Source organism: Sphaeramia orbicularis, chromosome 15 (assembly GCF_902148855.1).
Source record: "Sphaeramia orbicularis chromosome 15, fSphaOr1.1, whole genome shotgun sequence".
NCBI classification, from domain to species: domain Eukaryota; kingdom Metazoa; phylum Chordata; class Actinopteri; order Kurtiformes; family Apogonidae; genus Sphaeramia; species Sphaeramia orbicularis.
The window spans coordinates 6,904,933-6,922,555 of NC_043971.1; the positions used below are offsets into that span (position 1 = coordinate 6,904,933).

The following is a 17,623-nucleotide window of genomic DNA, read 5'->3' on the forward strand; positions in this document are numbered from 1 at the left end:
TGATGACTGACAAAACATTTTTATTTGGGCTTTGTGATAAATTACTGTGGTTGTAGGATGCCAAAATATAGCAGCTTGGAAGAAACATTATTGTTCTTGAATGGTCCCCTGAGGTGAATCATTGATGTGAGGCATCCAAAATAGATATCAGTGGATGTTTACGAGGTTTCTGCTCATTATGACAATATATCTACAAAATAAATGTGCACACACAAGAGTTGTAAGGCTACACTCTTTCACAGCTACGTCATATGACCTCTGTACATGTTGGAAATGTGATCCAAGCAGCAAACAGAGTGAGTCTCTCAGCAACGAGCGCTCACCGCATCATGATGTCCTATAGGAGGGCTCTGACCTGCCCTGTCAAACACACACACATGGACGCACACAGGCTTCAGTGGGAATAATGGCTGCATGTTTGGACCTGACCAAGCCTTTTTCTGCAGAGCTGCACGTCATCAGACGGCTGAACAACACTTTGAGTCGACCCGGTGTTAGAGATGGACTGAAACCTGCTGAGCGCTCGGCCCTAGCTCCGTTACGATGTGACATTCCCCTGTTGGACCCTTGCTGTGGGCACCTGAGCGCCGGAGCAGAGGTGAACCTGGGTATTAAAGGTCGACAAACATTTATTGATATCCCACATGTGGCCTCTGCTCTGTGGGTCCCTCCAGGTTTCAGAGAGAGACCCCAAACATCTCCACGGCCCCACGGTAGCCTCTGTGAAGATCTATCCGAGGACAAGGCCTGGAGCTCGAGGAAGGTCCCGGAATCTGCACTGAGAGCAAGAATCAATGGTAAAAACACAACATACATGTAGATGCTGACATTTCCTCATATGATTCTATATACACGTACAGACTTTTTGCCCACCCATCAATATTTACTGAACATCAAACACTGCAGGTCAGATGATGAGGTTGGACAGAGCAGACAGCAGGAGCCTGCAGAAGCAGAAAATTAATGGAAATGATATGGGCTGGAGCTGATAGCATCAGTCATTTATCTGTTTAGTGTGATTATGATTATTTCAAGAACAGAAAATTAATCTGCCTCCATTTTAGAACCATGTAATCAACGAAAGAATTTTCAACTAGAAATAACCAACCTTTCTCTGGTTCTGGCTTCGCAATGCAAAGATTTTCATGCTTTCCTTTTCTTATGTGATTGGAAATCTAAACACTTTGGAGTTATTTATTTATTTATTTATTTTTTCGCTGCACAAAGAAAGACCTTAAAATGGCTCTTCTGTGTATTTTATTTGGGTAAATACTCGTTTTACATGATATTTCATAGATTAATGTAATTTTTACTTCAATGCATTTGTATGGTAACTTTATCTATGTTTCATGTTACAATTCTTCATCACTTTCCCATCCAATGAAAACTATGTATTTCCAGATGTGCTGAATGTTTGTGATAAACTGAGGGATGAGCTGTTTGAGGAAATTCCCATCCGTCTTAAGCTAATTTCCTCTGTTGGATTTGTAAAAAAAGTAGGAAATATATCAAAGAAATTTTACCTGAATTACTTACATGTATTAATAGGATTATTGGATCATACTACATTCTTTGTGACGTTACAAACATATAATCATTATGATGCATCACTGTAGATAAAACTGTTTATAAAGTAGGTGAAATGAGCTCATCCTTAACCCATAAAGACCCAGTGGTACTTCTGTGGCAGCCCCAAAATAAATTTCTCTGTCTTTTTTAACCTTTCTTAAATGATTTATCTTCATTTTCTATAATATTGTCTTCAGTAATTGTGCATTTTTCAGTGAAAATCCATTATTTTCCTTCATTTAATATTCTGATCATGCAGATGTTCATGAAAGCTCCAAAGGAAGGAAAACTTAGTTTTTCAAGCACCAATAACTGAACGTAAAAACAAGTGTCTCCTTCCACTGTCATTGATCCAACTCCATGGGTTTTACTGGTGAATCAGTGTTGTAGAAGATGACAGTGTTTCCATGTTCAATACGGAGCCTCTGAAGGTCCAAATAGGTCATATCTGATGACCATGAAAAGATGATAAACTGCATTTTACACCAATTATTTACATGTATTGATAGGATTTGTAGCTCAGAAGGCCCATGTTTCAATATGAGGCCATTCTTTGCATGTCATTCCCATAAAAATGCATCTGTTTGTCTGAGCTCATGAAATGTTGACCTTTATGTGGTTCTTGCTGGACATCAACACTACGTCAGCCTGACTAAATATGTGCAGCAGTAAAATGAAACATATCGTTAGCCTCATAGCATAGTTGCCTAAGTCATATTTTACACCAATTACATGTATTGATAGGATTAGTGATTCAGTAGATGCTTTTGGTGCCAGTGGCTGTTTGGGTGTTTATTACAGTGGCTCCCAACCTTTTTTGGCTCGTGACCTCATTTTAATGTCACAAATTTCTGGCGACCCCAGACATTCAAAACAGAGACATTTTTTTGCTAAAATTAATTTGGTTTTGATCATGTAATAGTTTTCTATACTATGCTGCAGATAAACATTAATTTTAGACCACATTTAGTCTATATAATATATATTATTATGGATGGAGGCAGAAAAGCCAGGTGTAGATTACTGCACAAAGTGAGAATTTTATTTTCCTTGGTCAGGATATGTACAGTCAGTCCAGCTTGGATTTACAAGGCTGACAATTAATACTGAACAAACATGAACTCAAACTATGAATTATGAAAGAGCTGCAGCATCTTAAACCGACCATAATGAACATTTGACAGATAAACAGTACCAGAGTGCTTCAGTTTCAGCTTCACAGTTTGTCATGTCTTTTATATGTTGTGATTGTCTCTGTCAACTCACCATATGTTTTTTTATTAGTAAGTTGTTTTTGTTTTTTGTTTTTTTCAATTGCTAGAAATTTCAAGCAACCCCATTTGAATTCCAGGTGACCCTACGTGGGGTCCTGAACCCAAGGTTGAAAAACACTGCTTTATGGGTTAAACATGTGCAGCCATAAAATAAATAAAAAACACTCACTTCATACATCACTCCTAGTTACATTAGTCATCATTATTTCCTGTAACCCAGAACCTTTGTATCTGCTCCGTTCCACCAAGGTTCAACCAGTTCTGTTCAAGTTCAACCCCACTCGGCGAGGACACGGATGGAGTACGGCAGTATTCCTGACAAACACACTGCAGTGCAGGTGAGTGATCACTGCGTAGCCTTTCCCATTCGAGTGCATTAATTCAGACATCATTTTTGTTTATATTTCTCCTCTTTTCCCCTGAGCACATAAGTATTAACAAGATAGATATTTCCAATGTTAGCTGCTGTAAAACTCTCGGGTTAGAAAAAAATGGTGGTCATTAATTTGATCACAACATTTAAAATGAGAATAAATAACTCCACTATGATTAACAGCAAAACATAATATACTACATGACAAAAAAGCAATTGATAACACATCCCTCCTTTTATTTCACATTATTCTAGACCGCTATTATGTGGGCAGGTGTTCACTTTGAGACCATAATCATGTTTTATTGTTTCATTTCTCAGTCTGATAATTGAAGTAATCATAATTACCGTCACACGTATTATGAAGCAGCTTTACAGCACTTGGTATGTAGACTGTAATGTGTTGGTTAGTGAAGAGAGGCCTAATTAATGCCTGTCTTTTAGCACTGTGCCTGTCTGGAAACGTGGGAAACAAAATGCTTGATCCTACGTTGCATTAGAGTGTCTGATTAACTCATTCAGATTCACTTAAGAAAATCTGTTTTAAGACAACACCCTGTCAATTTGTATTATCTCATTTCCATTCTGTTGCAAATTAGACACTTGCAATCCTTGTCACGCCTTGATATATTCATTTACAGAAAAAGAACAGGAATTTTAATTGGAATACATTTATGCTCTGTACAGATGTACTCTTATGTGTATCCTAGAAGTATGAGACATCATTGGAAGTATCTTCACGATCCAAATTAACACCCTACTTAAACCAAGAACAAGCGCTTGTACATGTATGATTGGCTCTACTGTAGTGATGACTAAAGCCCATCTTCAGCTGAAGACAGACAAACAGATCCGTGTCATTTTATCCCATAAAATTACAAAACAAATCCTGCCATCTGCTGGCTCCCTGTTGGATCATATCGAGTCTGTTGCAAAGCATTTTGGGGGGTTTCCAGCAGTTTAAGCATTCTGCAACATGCTATAAAGCCTGTGTGTTGATGTTTTATTGTCTGAGAAATAGAAAGCCCAGATCCATACTTACTGTTAAATACAGGAACCATTTTACAGGCCTTCGTCCATGTTGGTTCAGTATGACAGTCTTCTGACTTTTTCATCAGGAAACGTTTAATCAAGTTATGTTGTTATTTTATATACGCAGCTTTATACTTTGACCTTAAAGGCAAACATCATACTTTTTACTTCTTTACATTTCGCTGACAGATTTAGTTGATTTTACATCTTTTTGATCCTCTTCCTGTCCAGTAAAAACCATGCATCTATGTAAACGTGTCGGCATTATAGGTCTGAAAGGCTTGAAAAAGATTTAGGTTCAGTATCAAAAAACATATATGAGATGTTAAAAAGCAAAACACACAAACTATACATGTTAAACTGAATTAATCTGTGACTGGTAGATGTGAAAGTTTGTGATCCCACACCATCATCTTTTAACCCTAACTTTAAATCTAACCAATTAACTAAATTATAAATGGAAGAAAAGATGAACTATGTTTTATACATACTGCAGCTTCCAAAGTGGATGTCCATATAATATTAAACATGTCATTGTGCACTTATTTAGGTGTAAAATAGCAGAATAATTCCACTACATCATTTTTTGTCCCTATCACTCTGTCTCAAAAACAAACCTGTTTTTCTTAGCTCATAAACAGTTTTAAAGACATAAAAAAGGCGACACCTCTGCAGATTTATATTCAGGGTCACCAGTGAAAGCCTCAAAACATAAAAAAGATAAATGGGATATGCTGATTTACTGAAGTTTATGAAGACACAATAAGTGATTTAAGATGGTTAAAGAAACACAATAAATCAGATGAATGAAAACATCTCCTAACACACACCAATTTATCAACACTTTCTATTTATGATTCTGAAAAAAACAAACAAAAAAACAAAAAACACTAAAATTATATATATATATATATATATATTATTTATTTATTTATTTATTTATTTATTTTTATTTTTTTTTAAGTTGACAACTAAGAAGTTTTTTTTTTTTTTTCCAAAATACTGAATTAAATACCTATTTTATTTTACTGTTATGTATTTTGAGCTGTAGCCTTTGCCAGTTGAATTTTCTTGAGGTTATTAATAAAGTTCTTTTCATTTTGTCATTGCTTATAGGTATAGGACTTCTGTTTTTCCGCAGTACATATCTTTAACGGAACATAAAAAACAGCATCTCCATCCACTGTCATTGATCCAACTACATGGGTTTTACTGGTAAATCAATGTTGTAGAAGATGATGTTGTGTCCACGTTCACTACAGAGCCTCTGAATGTCCAAATGGGTCATATATCTGATGACCATGAAAAGACGATAAACTGCATGTTACACCAATTATTTACATGTATGGATGGGATTGGTAGCTCAGAAGGCCCATGTTTCAATATGAGGCCATTCTTTTCATGTCATTCCCATAAAAATGCATCTGTTTGTCTGAGCTCATGAAATGTTTACCTTTATGTGGTTCTTGCTGGACATCAACACTACATCAGCCTGACGAGATATGTGCAGCAGTAAAATGAAACATATCGTTAGCCTCATAGCATAATTGCCTAAGTCATATCTTTGGTGAAATGTTGATATCTGCATAAAATGAATTGGCAGTGTTCTCAACATTTGGCCAAAAATATGACTTAGGCAATTATGCTATGAGGATAGCCATATACATTAATGTACTAGTAAAATGATTCTAAAACACCTTATGTAAAACACTGACAGGAACCATTTCACTGCACAATGAACACTTTAACTTCTCTATATTTTGCTCCGTTGATGAACTCCATATTGCACAGAGCTTGAACCAGAACTAAGAATGTAATCACATCACACCTGTTTGCATCTCCTAACCCTCACTAGTTTTTAAGACTCGGCTCCTTACTTTCTGAAGGGCTCTCCATGCCCTCTGTCCGTCCTCTGTGGAGCTCTTTTGTCTGGTCCAGAGGCTCGGCTGAAAGTGGACAGAGCGTTGTAGTCGGGCCCCGAGGCTCTGGAACGACCTGCCGGTGGAAATCAGGTCGTCTGAGTCTGAGTCACTGACCTCCTTTAAGTCCCTTCTTTACAGCAGAGCCTTTCCTGATTTCCTTTGAACAGTCTGTTATTTCCATACAATGTTTTCCTTTTCTTACACTTTACCGGTTTTACACACCAAATTGATTTTTTATCTTGCAGATGAGACTGATAATATAGCCTATTATCTTGTGTTTTCTTTCAGAACCTGGTGATTTTATGACTTTGCTGTTAAATTTTGTCGCCTTTGTGAAGCACATTAGAAAGCCGAGGTTGAAAAGAGCTCTGTAACTGAAGATTGTTATCATTATTTAAGTCCACACCAGGTTTCAAAATACATTTTCCTTAGGAGTGTAAAAAACATCAAACATTTTAGATCTTCGAATCAGTTTTACAACTGATATATGATGAAAGCTTGAATGTCTTTAAGGATGGATTTTCTCCTGATTTGAGGCTGTGGACAGACAACACGCTGGCAGTTCGACGCTTCAGATTCACTTCTGCAACTCAGAGGTCAGAACACACTTGGCCTACTTTCACTCATCATCCATCATGTGCAGGTGACAGTCATTTTGAGGCTTACTGACAATGAATAGATTGGATTTTGTGCTCCGTCAGAGAACAGGGACTCCTGTTGTGGTAACTGCTGCTCCATAAAATCATGCAGATGAACTGTAGCTTTGCTTAAAACCCTCTGGAATGAGTTGGTTCCCCAGTTAATAAGCTGTCTAATACACTTTAAGAAGCAACGGAGGAGGCTGCTTAAGGATTCAAATTAAAGCAAATAACGTTTGGGAATCGATGACATTGGAGGGCTTTGTTTGGGATGTATAATAGCCCTGAATCCCTGTTGGCTTGTAGGAGTTACGAGGAAGTTGGTTGGGATACAAAATTACCACGGCGCTTGAAGGCACCGACGACATCCCTGGAGAAAATGGCCGACCCAGTGACGGAGCGACCTTCTTCAAGGAGGTACAATAGCAGACCTCAGCTGTGGCAGGTGAGTCATTGAAGGCAAACAATGAAAAACACAGCCAAGGCTGCAGCTCCCTTCATGTCTCTTTCCTGCTGGAACTTTTTCACACAACTGACAGAAGGAAACTATAATTTTATTTTAGATTCAAATGCTGAAAAATAGGAAATATGACACTGCAGGAATAATATTTCCACACTGGAAAGAAAGATGTTTCTCAGTTTAAGATGAAAATCAATGTCATTGAGTTTTCTGCACAGTAACTTCCTCTTTCCTCCTTTTTTTCAGTTTGTGCCACAAATGTGTTTATTTCTTTATTTATTTTAATTGAACTGTTACCATTCTGAGTTTTCAGCCCAGGGCTTTTCAGTGTAGAATGGAGTGAAAAACACCCCCGGTTTTATGGATCTGCTCCTAAATTTAAGGGGTTTGTCCTTGACTCATGATGCTTTGTTCATGCTTCACTGGCTAATCAATCCTGTACACTGACTTTTTATTACAGTTTAATTTATTACTATATTATCTATTGTGATAGTTTCTTAGCTGCTACTTGTCCCACTTATCTCTGGAAGATTTCCCTGATAAGAAAGACATTTTTGAGAACAATAAGAAGTGTGATCTGCTCCTCTTTTCAGAAAAATACAAAGCTTTGATCAGTTTTTAATGTGAATATTTACTAGACTTTTGTCTTCATGTATAAACAAGTTCAGCTCATGACCTGACAGAAGATTTTGAAGTTTTCTTCATATATTTACTTTTATTCCACAAAAAAAAAGACTTTTGCCTTCTGTTAATCACTATTCACTGAGATGAGATGGAATGAGATGAGATGAGACAGAAAAAACGTTAAAACACAGCAAAGGGTGAAAATAAAACTGTAAAACTATAGTTACTATATACATTGAATTTGAACATAATAAAATTATATATGCAGTCTTGATTATGATGCAAGTGAGGATATCTTACAAAATATAATACACAAAGTACAAGAAAAGATATATATATATATATATATATATATATATATACACACACACACACACACACACACACATATGAGGGTTTTGGAAAAACAAAATACTACACAGGTGTAAAAGTGAGCATGGTGATCTAAAGTGGCCAAAATAGTGCAAATGAATGTTGAAACTGTGGAAAAACATCAAGCTCATATTGAATTTGTGCATTAATAAGTCCTACATGTCTGTACATGTGTGGGATGGATGAGTCGAGGACCATCTTTTCAGAACAATCTGCTCTCCCTACTTCAGTCAACATAATTAAAAAATATCTGAAAATAACTTTACTTAGTGAAAATGTATATTGTCTCATATATTTTTCCTATATTGTATCTAAATTTGTAAATGTAAGATCCTATCTGTAAGTTGCATTGTTTTTTGTTTTCTTATGTTTTATTGATGCCTGTATTTTGATTTGTTCCTATTATTATTATTTTTTTTACTTCTTAAATTTAAGAGGGGGTAGTTGTATAAGCTGTTTTTTGGCTTCTAACCTCTCTTTCATAATGTTCTGACTGAAAATTTTCATCATCTCATTGAAATAGTGGGAGTGATCTCATAGTCTTATAGGCTGAGATAACAAAACTGTGTTTGTCTTGCAAAACATTTCATTTATCTAAGAGTGATGCATTCTTTCCACATGACTAAGATTGCAATTTTTTGTTACATTTTTACCAGACAAATTATGAAATTTACAGCGGCAACCTGGCAAAGACTGTTTAATGAATGGGGAAGGGTTAAAAGAAACAGGTCATGTTCAAGGATTTTCAACACAACCACAAGCATTATATGTGATAACAAGAATTATTGAAAAGTCTTGCAGGGTAACAAAAAAACAACATGCAAATAGCTTGTAGACAATGCAAAGAACAAGGATAGTGAACATATGGTAGGGAATGAGACAGAAGCTGCAAGAACAAGTAATATGCATGAAATAACTGTATGAAACAGACTAAGGTCAGGGGAAACATTAGCCAGTCAAAAAACACCTGCACGAATCAGTCAGAATGTCCATAATAGAAAATTCCAAAGCTGACTCAGACATAAAAGACATAAAATTGCCCATTTTTAGTGATTTTGAAGCTCATTCAAATCTCCAAGCTGCAGCAGATTGAAATAATGACAGACCAAATGCACTTTTTGTTTTGGGGATTTTCAACAGAACAGGTGTTGTAGGAAGCTGATGTAGTCTGAAATAACTGACACAGGTCGGGAGGATAGAGGAGAATGTTGGAGAATGTATGTGTGATGACACTGTTTTACATAGATCTACATTCATAGGACTTCAGTAAACATGGGGCTTGAGGCTGCATCACGAAGCATCATGGGGGCATTTTGAGAGACAAGATAACACATTGAAATTGATTTGTCAACCTGAAACAAACATAAAACTGTTAGCGAAGTTTATGGGGGTTATACGAGAGGACAGAATGGAGTACTGGAAGCATTAAATTTAAGAGCAGATCCATAAAAAAAAGAGCAGAGGATGGGAGTGTTTTTCACTAGTTTCTTTCAGCATCCTGACATTTTTCCACCAGTTCTTATAAAGACTAGTCAGAACTATTAGATTTACCGGCTTGATATTATTTTCCAATGATTAATGGGTGCTAAACAATTCATTTGGGGCTATAGTAATGTTGTGAGTAAGACCTAAATCAAAATCCAGTCACGACCGAGACCAGAGTGTAGAGAGCAAGAACCTCACGTCCAAAATGAAGCCAGTGTGGAAGTACAGTCGTGGAAAAAAATATTAGACCATCAAAAGTCATCAAAAACAACGGTTATGCAATGAAGTGCTAACTCCTGTGTGTATCGTGTGACTAAAACAGACAGAAAAGAAAACATGGAATGTTTAAAAGCACTGTTTTTGTCAGTACAATGCCATAGCTATTGATGTACGAACTGAAGTGATTTTGGTTATTATCAAGAAAACCATGGAAAATGGATAGATATCATCTCTGAAATTAAACTACTATGAGCTATTTTTGTTGTTATTGTTATATTTGTCCGAACAAATTTACCTTTAGTTGTACCAGGCATTAAAATGAACAAGAAATTGAAGAAAACAAGGGTGGTCTAATAATTTTTTCCGCGACTGTATCTTAGAGCTGTAATACCGCTGACTACCACTAGACAGTGCTTCAGAAAGAACAGGCTCACATAGAATTAGGCTGAACTTCACTACAAAAACGCTAAATCAATTTTTTTCCCAGGATCTCATGTCAAATAGAGGGCACTGTTATCTGCTGTGTTTGACTTTGATTGACAGGTCCTTTCATTTAGCTTCCGCTGTACTTATGCCTAATCGCTTCCACTACCTTTGACATTTTACAGAGTTAGTAAACTAGCATTGGTGTTTCCCCTCCTTATGCCACAGTTATAGTCGGGTCCATCTCCAAAAACATGATGATGACCAAATCACACATTACTGTCCTCAAAATGACGTCATACCCCACGGTTACTTCATCCAGTATCATATATAGTCTAGTATAACACTGGTTATGGTATAATATGATAAATCAGTCAACCTTATCACCATAAAACTGAAATAACAGTAATTTTTATGGTGGTTACAGTGTATCAAGATCAAGGAGCAAGGAGCAAGGAGCAAGGACCTCATCCCCAAAATGAAGCCATGGTGGAAGTGTCCTAGAGGTGTAATACCGCAGACAGCCACTAGCTGCTACTAAACAAATGCCCCTGTGCCATAGACTTTGATTGAAATTCTCTCTAAAAATGCTAAGCCAAGCACTCATTCTGGGCTCATCTGTTAATTTTTTTAGTTTTTGGAATCTTTAGTAAATGATCTGGTCCATCTTCAAGTTTTTCTTAGTTAATTAGATCTAAAGTCACATCAAGGGCTCGGGTGGGTTTTGATTGACAGGTCTGGAATACTGAAAGCATTAAATTTAAGAGGAGATCCATAAAGAGCAGAAGTTGGGATTTTTATTTTTATTTATTTATTTATTTATTGCTGTAGCCGGTTTCTTTCCAAAAGTATTACAAATTCTTGCAAATTATTGGAGAGCTGACTGTAGAAAATGTTAATTTATCTATGTTTCCATCCAAGAGCTGGATCCTCACCATCCTCATGTGTTAGAAATTAAGTGTAGATGTTATATTTCATACAGTAAACTATTACTTGAGCTGTTAACTGAAGAGCTGATGGATGTTTGACAAAAACCTGAAGCTGCTTTATTTTTTTCCTTCTGAACTGAACCACTGCGCTGATCAGATAATGTTCTGTTCTTTTTCTGCGGGTCTTCATATACATGGTGGTGTTTCATTGCTGTTTTCTTTCGAATACAGCATTTATAGTTGGTTTCTTGTATGTTTTCAGTGAACAGTTTTCTCATTGACCTCTGTTACTTGGTGGTGACATTAATCAGTTGCACCAATGGACCAAAAAAAGAGTAAAATGTAGGTTATCATTTGTGAATTTGATTCTGGTTTAATAAGCGAATGAGTGGACTATTGGCCTTAGTAAAGGTCTCCCCTCTTTGACTGTCCTTCTAGTTTTATTCATGCAGTTATCTAATAAATTTTGCTAAATAAAAACTGCTGCATTCCTTTTCCAAGTCTGTTGGAGCTGAATGGAATCGGCAGCAGCTTCGATCCAGGAATGACGCCAGGAAACCCATATCATTGTAAGTTTCTATTGCTTATACTCTTATCTTTTTACGAGCAGTAATATTAATAAAGCTCTTAAAAATAATACGTGCTATTACTCCTTTTCAGCTGCAGTGGATGTCCAAGATCAGGGCAAATCCCACTGTACATGTAAGTACTTACAGTATTAATGCTGACAACATTATCTGAAAGATATCCTTTCAGTACAATTTTACAAACCAGAAAGAAAATTGCATGTGGTTTTATTTTCCACTACATATGTATCAGCTTTATAACTTTATGAGCATTTATTAATTGTTTTTTTTCCAAATCACAATTATGATCTTCACAAAAAACTGACAATGTACAGGCAATTTAGTCCCATCCCCACAATTACTGTCTGGACTAGTCTTTAGGTAAAATCTGTTACATCTTTATCCGAGACTGAGATAAAACCAAGTAAAAGTACTCCAAGACGCCACCAAGACCTTCAAAATGAAAGCTGTTTGAAGACCAAGACCAAGTTGTGCTGCCATGTGTTCATAGGGGCACTGTTGGTTCCAAAAACATGGACAACATTGACAACATGGATGAAAACTTCTCCCCGCTGACCCTGAAGAGGAGCGTCCTGCCACCGTACACGCCCACATCACGGTGAGACACGCCTCCATTGTGTCCATGTGACTCACCACAGCCGTGTCCTCCTTCATGGAACTGTTTCTGCACTTCCCATATTTCTCCCTGTGTTAAATAGGGCAGATTATTAAGGGTCTGCTCCCACTGAAACACCTCTCACACTGTGATATCCAGTCTCCTGTATTAGATCTACATAAATAATGAGTTCTTGTCTCCCTTTGCGGCAGCCGAACTACTATTCCTGGTTATACAGGGAAGGCGGTCTATGCTGACGCTGCTGCTGCTGCTGATGCTGCAGTCTTATTCCCAGCTGGATCCAGTCCTGCAGGGGCCCCAGGGTGAGCCTCAACACTTCTGACTCCTCTGGAGCCATTCAGGCAGCATTCATCACCCACATCTCTAAAATTGGTCTAATAAGTACAAACTCAAAACAAACTTTTTTTGTTGCTACCAATTATCTCAAAATTACACTGAATTTAATTTGATTTGATCTAATATTAACTAGGAAAAAGACCCAAATATACCAATGATTTTAATGAAAATTAAAATATCAGAACACAAGTAAATCACATATCAATGGAAATAAACACAAACATAACACTTAGAGTGAAAACCAATTAAATTATGAAAAGTATGTATGAGTAAATGGATTCCATTTTAACCATATTAAATCAAAAAACAAAATAAATATAAATTACGTAATATTCAGCATGCTCAAAATATCCAACATCAGCAATCAGCCGGAAAAATTGCAATTATGGAGGCATAACCTAAAATAGGAGAATTTGTATGGGGGTTATATGCAATATTTCTACTTTAAGATATTAAAAAAAACTGTAAATTAACATTAAATTGCCTAGAAGAAAGAGCTCTGAAGTTGTTAATGTATTGGATTGTAGAGATATGAACTGAATTTATTTATACCAATAGGCTGGGGGATTTATGTGACCACTAGAGGGAGCGTCAGACAGTGACCAAATGGGATGAGAACCGATAAACAACTTTAGAGTCTGTGATAAAAACTAGTACCAGTGTTGTTGTTGTTTCCGCTGGACACAGCTGTAAATAAAAAGAATGGAGTTTAATACTGAAATGGCAGCGTTTCTACATGGGTGAGTTTGATTATGAGCCTTATGAAAGTATAAAGTTATGTTATTATCTTTGCTAAGTTGCTGTTTGTTGATCCACGGTTCAGACTAAACTGTGACAGTTCTGACCATGTTTGTTGGATTCAAACAGATCTTTAGTTCAGCTACTGACAACACAAACCGAACAGAAAACAGAGGTGATTTGTGGTTTTACTGTGGCTGTTTTCAGTCTAAAAACAGAGCTAAGTTAACAGAGCTATAATGTAAACTATCAGCTGATGTAGCACATGAAGATTATAAGTGTTATTTTAAGTGACTGTTAAAATAACCATCTATGAGTTTTAGTTTGAAGAAGAAAAGCAGATGTGTGTGTAAACAATGAGAGTTATACTTTATTCAGTGCCTGATACAGTCTGTGGACACATAGGGTTGGTTCATTGGTGGTTTTGATGGAACTGAGTTCTGGTACCAGACTGCCCTCTGCTGGTCAGAGTTTGGAATATTAATACTACACAGAACCACTGTAAAGACTGCAGAATAATTTAATAAGTGTAAATGTCAACGTTCAGAAATATCAATTCTGTGTGAGTTCATGTGTTTTCTCTAAATGAAGTAAATCAAGAACAATTAAAGCACTGAATGGCTGAACAGTTGTTAAAAAAAAATCACTGATTATAGAAATAAATTAAATGTTCAGAACAGAAACCTAAATTCAGAAGTCTGAGAGTCCCAGTCATGAAGAAGCCAGAGAGTGAAATGCTTCATAATTCTATCATAAATGTTTACTTCTAGTGACTTAAATAAACTTCCTCCCTCCATTCTGCCATTAGCTCCTTCCTCCTACATTCACTGAGTTACTTTTGGTCACCATCAGTGTTCACAGACTTCACTCACTACAGTCTTAGAAAGTAGGTTGTCATGAAATGTATATATATCCAAATGTCTTAAAACAGAACACAGAGGTTGGACAAAGACCTGAATGCTGAAAAGATACAAGTTTTTGTCATAAAATACATGTGAATCCAGTTTTACACACTGAGGTGATTTTGAGATGTTCAGATTAAATGTCTGATGTGTCTGTTTTATCCAGTTCACTGTATTGTATATTCTGTGGATTATGTATTTATAGTAGGACAGAAATGACATTTTCACAACTGACCACTGGAGGGCACTCTAATGCACTCCACTGACTTCACCAAACAGAGTGCACATGGCACTGGAAATGAAAGACAACTCACAACAAATACTATAGAGAGGAACATTAGGTTAATTATTATATTACAATGTGTTAAAATCATCAAGATCTATTTTAATTGGTATATTAACATTATTTTGTCGCGTTTGACTTTTTTTTAGGAGATATAATCTACATAAACTATTTAATTTTAACCTCTGTGATTTTTCACATTATGACAATATTGTGATAATTATCCTTATGTTACCACATTCTATGCAGCCCATGTTTGAATTTTTTTTTGTTTTTGTACTTTCAAAATGTGGTGTTAGAATACACCTGTAGTGCTGAATAGTCTTTTTAATGAAAATGATGAGCAATTCTGATAATTCACCATGCTTATTAATCCATTGTTTATCATAGATCATGAATATACACTGTATGTGTTGTTTATCATTAAACGGTTTGTAATGTATTATATATTTTACAGTGCTTTATGCTGCTGTCACATTGATGTCATATTTTTCTTTCAATAATATGACCTCTTATAGTCACTGTAGTAACTGTATATAACAGGGATTTCATCACTTTACTTGAAACTCCCAAAGGACATTTACACAAACTTCGAATCGTACTGTAATGCATTTTAATAATAGGTTATAACATAATTCACATGCATTGCAGCAAAGTAAATTTTGATACACTTCAATCTTGCAAGGATAGTGAATAAACTACAACATAGTGACATCTTATAGGTTATTGTTATTTTCAGTTTCATAATTAATACCTGTGATAAAACTTGTCCCAATATTCAAATCAAGTTTTATTTATATAGTACCACATCATAACAAAAGTTATCTCATGACACTTTACATTTAGAGCTGGTCTAAACCAGACTCCTAATGAGTCACAGTTTTCATAAGGCATTCTGAATAAGCTTAATACTATGATTATACAGTATTATATGTGCATTATAATGAATTTTCCCTCATGTATTGTAATGCATTACAGCAGTAGTTCCCAAGTTCTTTCAGTTTGAGACCACAAAATATAAATCTGATGTCTGTGTAGGACCTAAACTTAAACCATACATAATTAATTGCTTCTTCTTCAAGATGAGTCATTTTTGTGGCTTAATTCCCTTAGAGAAGTAAGCAGGGGAGGGAAATTACAGATATAACTGACAACCAACAGAATCAGACGCAAACAGACACAAACAAATATGACTGTTGTACTTTTCCAGTGTCAAACTGTGGTTTTGGTCAGGAAAGAAATGCTCTAACACTGAGAATCTGTTTAATTTATTCAGTTAAAGCTTTCTTTACTGAATGCATCTTAATTTAATTCACATTTAGTATCTCCTCTGGCTTCGTGTATTTCTGTTCTGACTTCATTCACATGATCAAATGTGAAGGAATTACGGAAGTCACAGTTATTGTTACCTCAGCTAGAAACTGATCGTATTTTAAGGTCCAGGTTTGCACAAGAGAGAAAACCCTGTAGATCGAGTATATGAGCAATAAAGGACACTCTGTTTCTCTTTCATTTTAAAACATGCATTTTTCGCTGCCACTAGGGGACCTAGTGGATGACGCTACGTTTGGGAAGAGCAGCATTACACATATAGAAATAGAATGTGTTACAGATTTTATTTAAGCATCACCATAACACGGTTACCTATTCATTTACTGTACAGTATAACACTCTAAAAGCTAAATATGTCACTAACACATCATCAAACATAAAGAAGTAGGTTTTTAATGTGTTTTAAAAGACAAGACAGAGGTTGCAGGTGTTATCTCCTCAGGCAGTTTATTTAAATTTTTAAGTGTCATTCAGACCACAAAAGGCTTGATCACCTTTATATAACACACCTGAAGAAGGGATTTATCCAAAGTTTATCCCAGAAAAACACATTTACACCTGTAGTTTTTCAACTTAACTGATAATTAATGTTACATGAAGAATGAAGGTGCACACAGATGCTCACATCTTTGCTGTTTTATTATAACAAAAGTTCTAAATCCAAATGCACCTGATATATATATTTCATTATAAGAGAAGCCAAATTCACTATTAAATGAGCTGAAGTAAAAGGGAATTTAAGGGAAGTTGACATTAAACCCAGCTTGTGGTTGGAATTTTGTTTTTAAAGACACAGGAACAATGAAAATTTTGAATGTTTCCCATGGGGAACTACTGAAGAGAATTTAATTTAAGTGGTGTTTAATGTTAGGGGCTGGATGTTTTCTTTCTTTCTTTCTTTCTTTCTTTTGCGTGTTTGTAACTTAATGGTCAGTTGAACTGCTGTAATTGAACATGTTAAAGCCCACATTAAAAAAAGAACAATGGATGTCATTCCCAGAGACAGACAGGATGTAAATTGGAAGTCTTGGAAAACAAGTCTTGGAGAAAATGACAAGAAGGTTAACTCGAGGGTAGGGAAACACTTATGTCAAAGCAGATATAAGGGTCAAAACTATTTCTTCTAAAATATTTCAGAAATAGTTAAAGGGAGAAAACTATGATTATACAGTATTATGTGTGCATGATAATGTATGTTCATAATGCGTTGTAATGCATTACAGCAGTAGTTCCCAATTTTTTACAGTTTGAGACCACAAAATATAAATCTGACATCTTATAGGTTTTTGTTATTTACAATTTCAGAATTAATACCTGTTATAAAACTTGTCCTAATATTCAAATCAAATTTTATTATTGTTGCTGTAAACTGTTAAATTTCCCCATGATGGGATCAATAAAGTCTTATCTTATCTTATCTTATCTTCGTGTCACATCATAACAAAAGTTACATTTTACATTTAGAGCTGGTCTAAACCAGACTCCTAATGAGTCATGATTTTTATAAGG

The 17,623-nt window shown here is 35.8% G+C and overlaps 1 protein-coding gene across 1 annotated transcript in view; it reads left to right on the plus strand.

Annotated features, from left to right (window-relative positions):
- The first annotated feature begins 406 nt into the window (after window positions 1–406).
- spmip7 (sperm microtubule inner protein 7) overlaps window positions 407–17,623 on the plus strand; it is a 29,227-nt gene continuing 12,010 nt past the window's right edge. Inside the window, exons 1-8 of the mRNA XM_030156600.1 lie at window positions 407–797; window positions 3,093–3,181; window positions 6,684–6,766; window positions 7,115–7,253; window positions 11,822–11,889; window positions 11,981–12,022; window positions 12,398–12,505; window positions 12,715–12,825. Of these exons, the coding sequence (XP_030012460.1) occupies window positions 407–797; window positions 3,093–3,181; window positions 6,684–6,766; window positions 7,115–7,253; window positions 11,822–11,889; window positions 11,981–12,022; window positions 12,398–12,505; window positions 12,715–12,825 (1,031 nt within the window). The remainder of the gene's footprint in view (window positions 798–3,092; window positions 3,182–6,683; window positions 6,767–7,114; window positions 7,254–11,821; window positions 11,890–11,980; window positions 12,023–12,397; window positions 12,506–12,714; window positions 12,826–17,623) is intronic.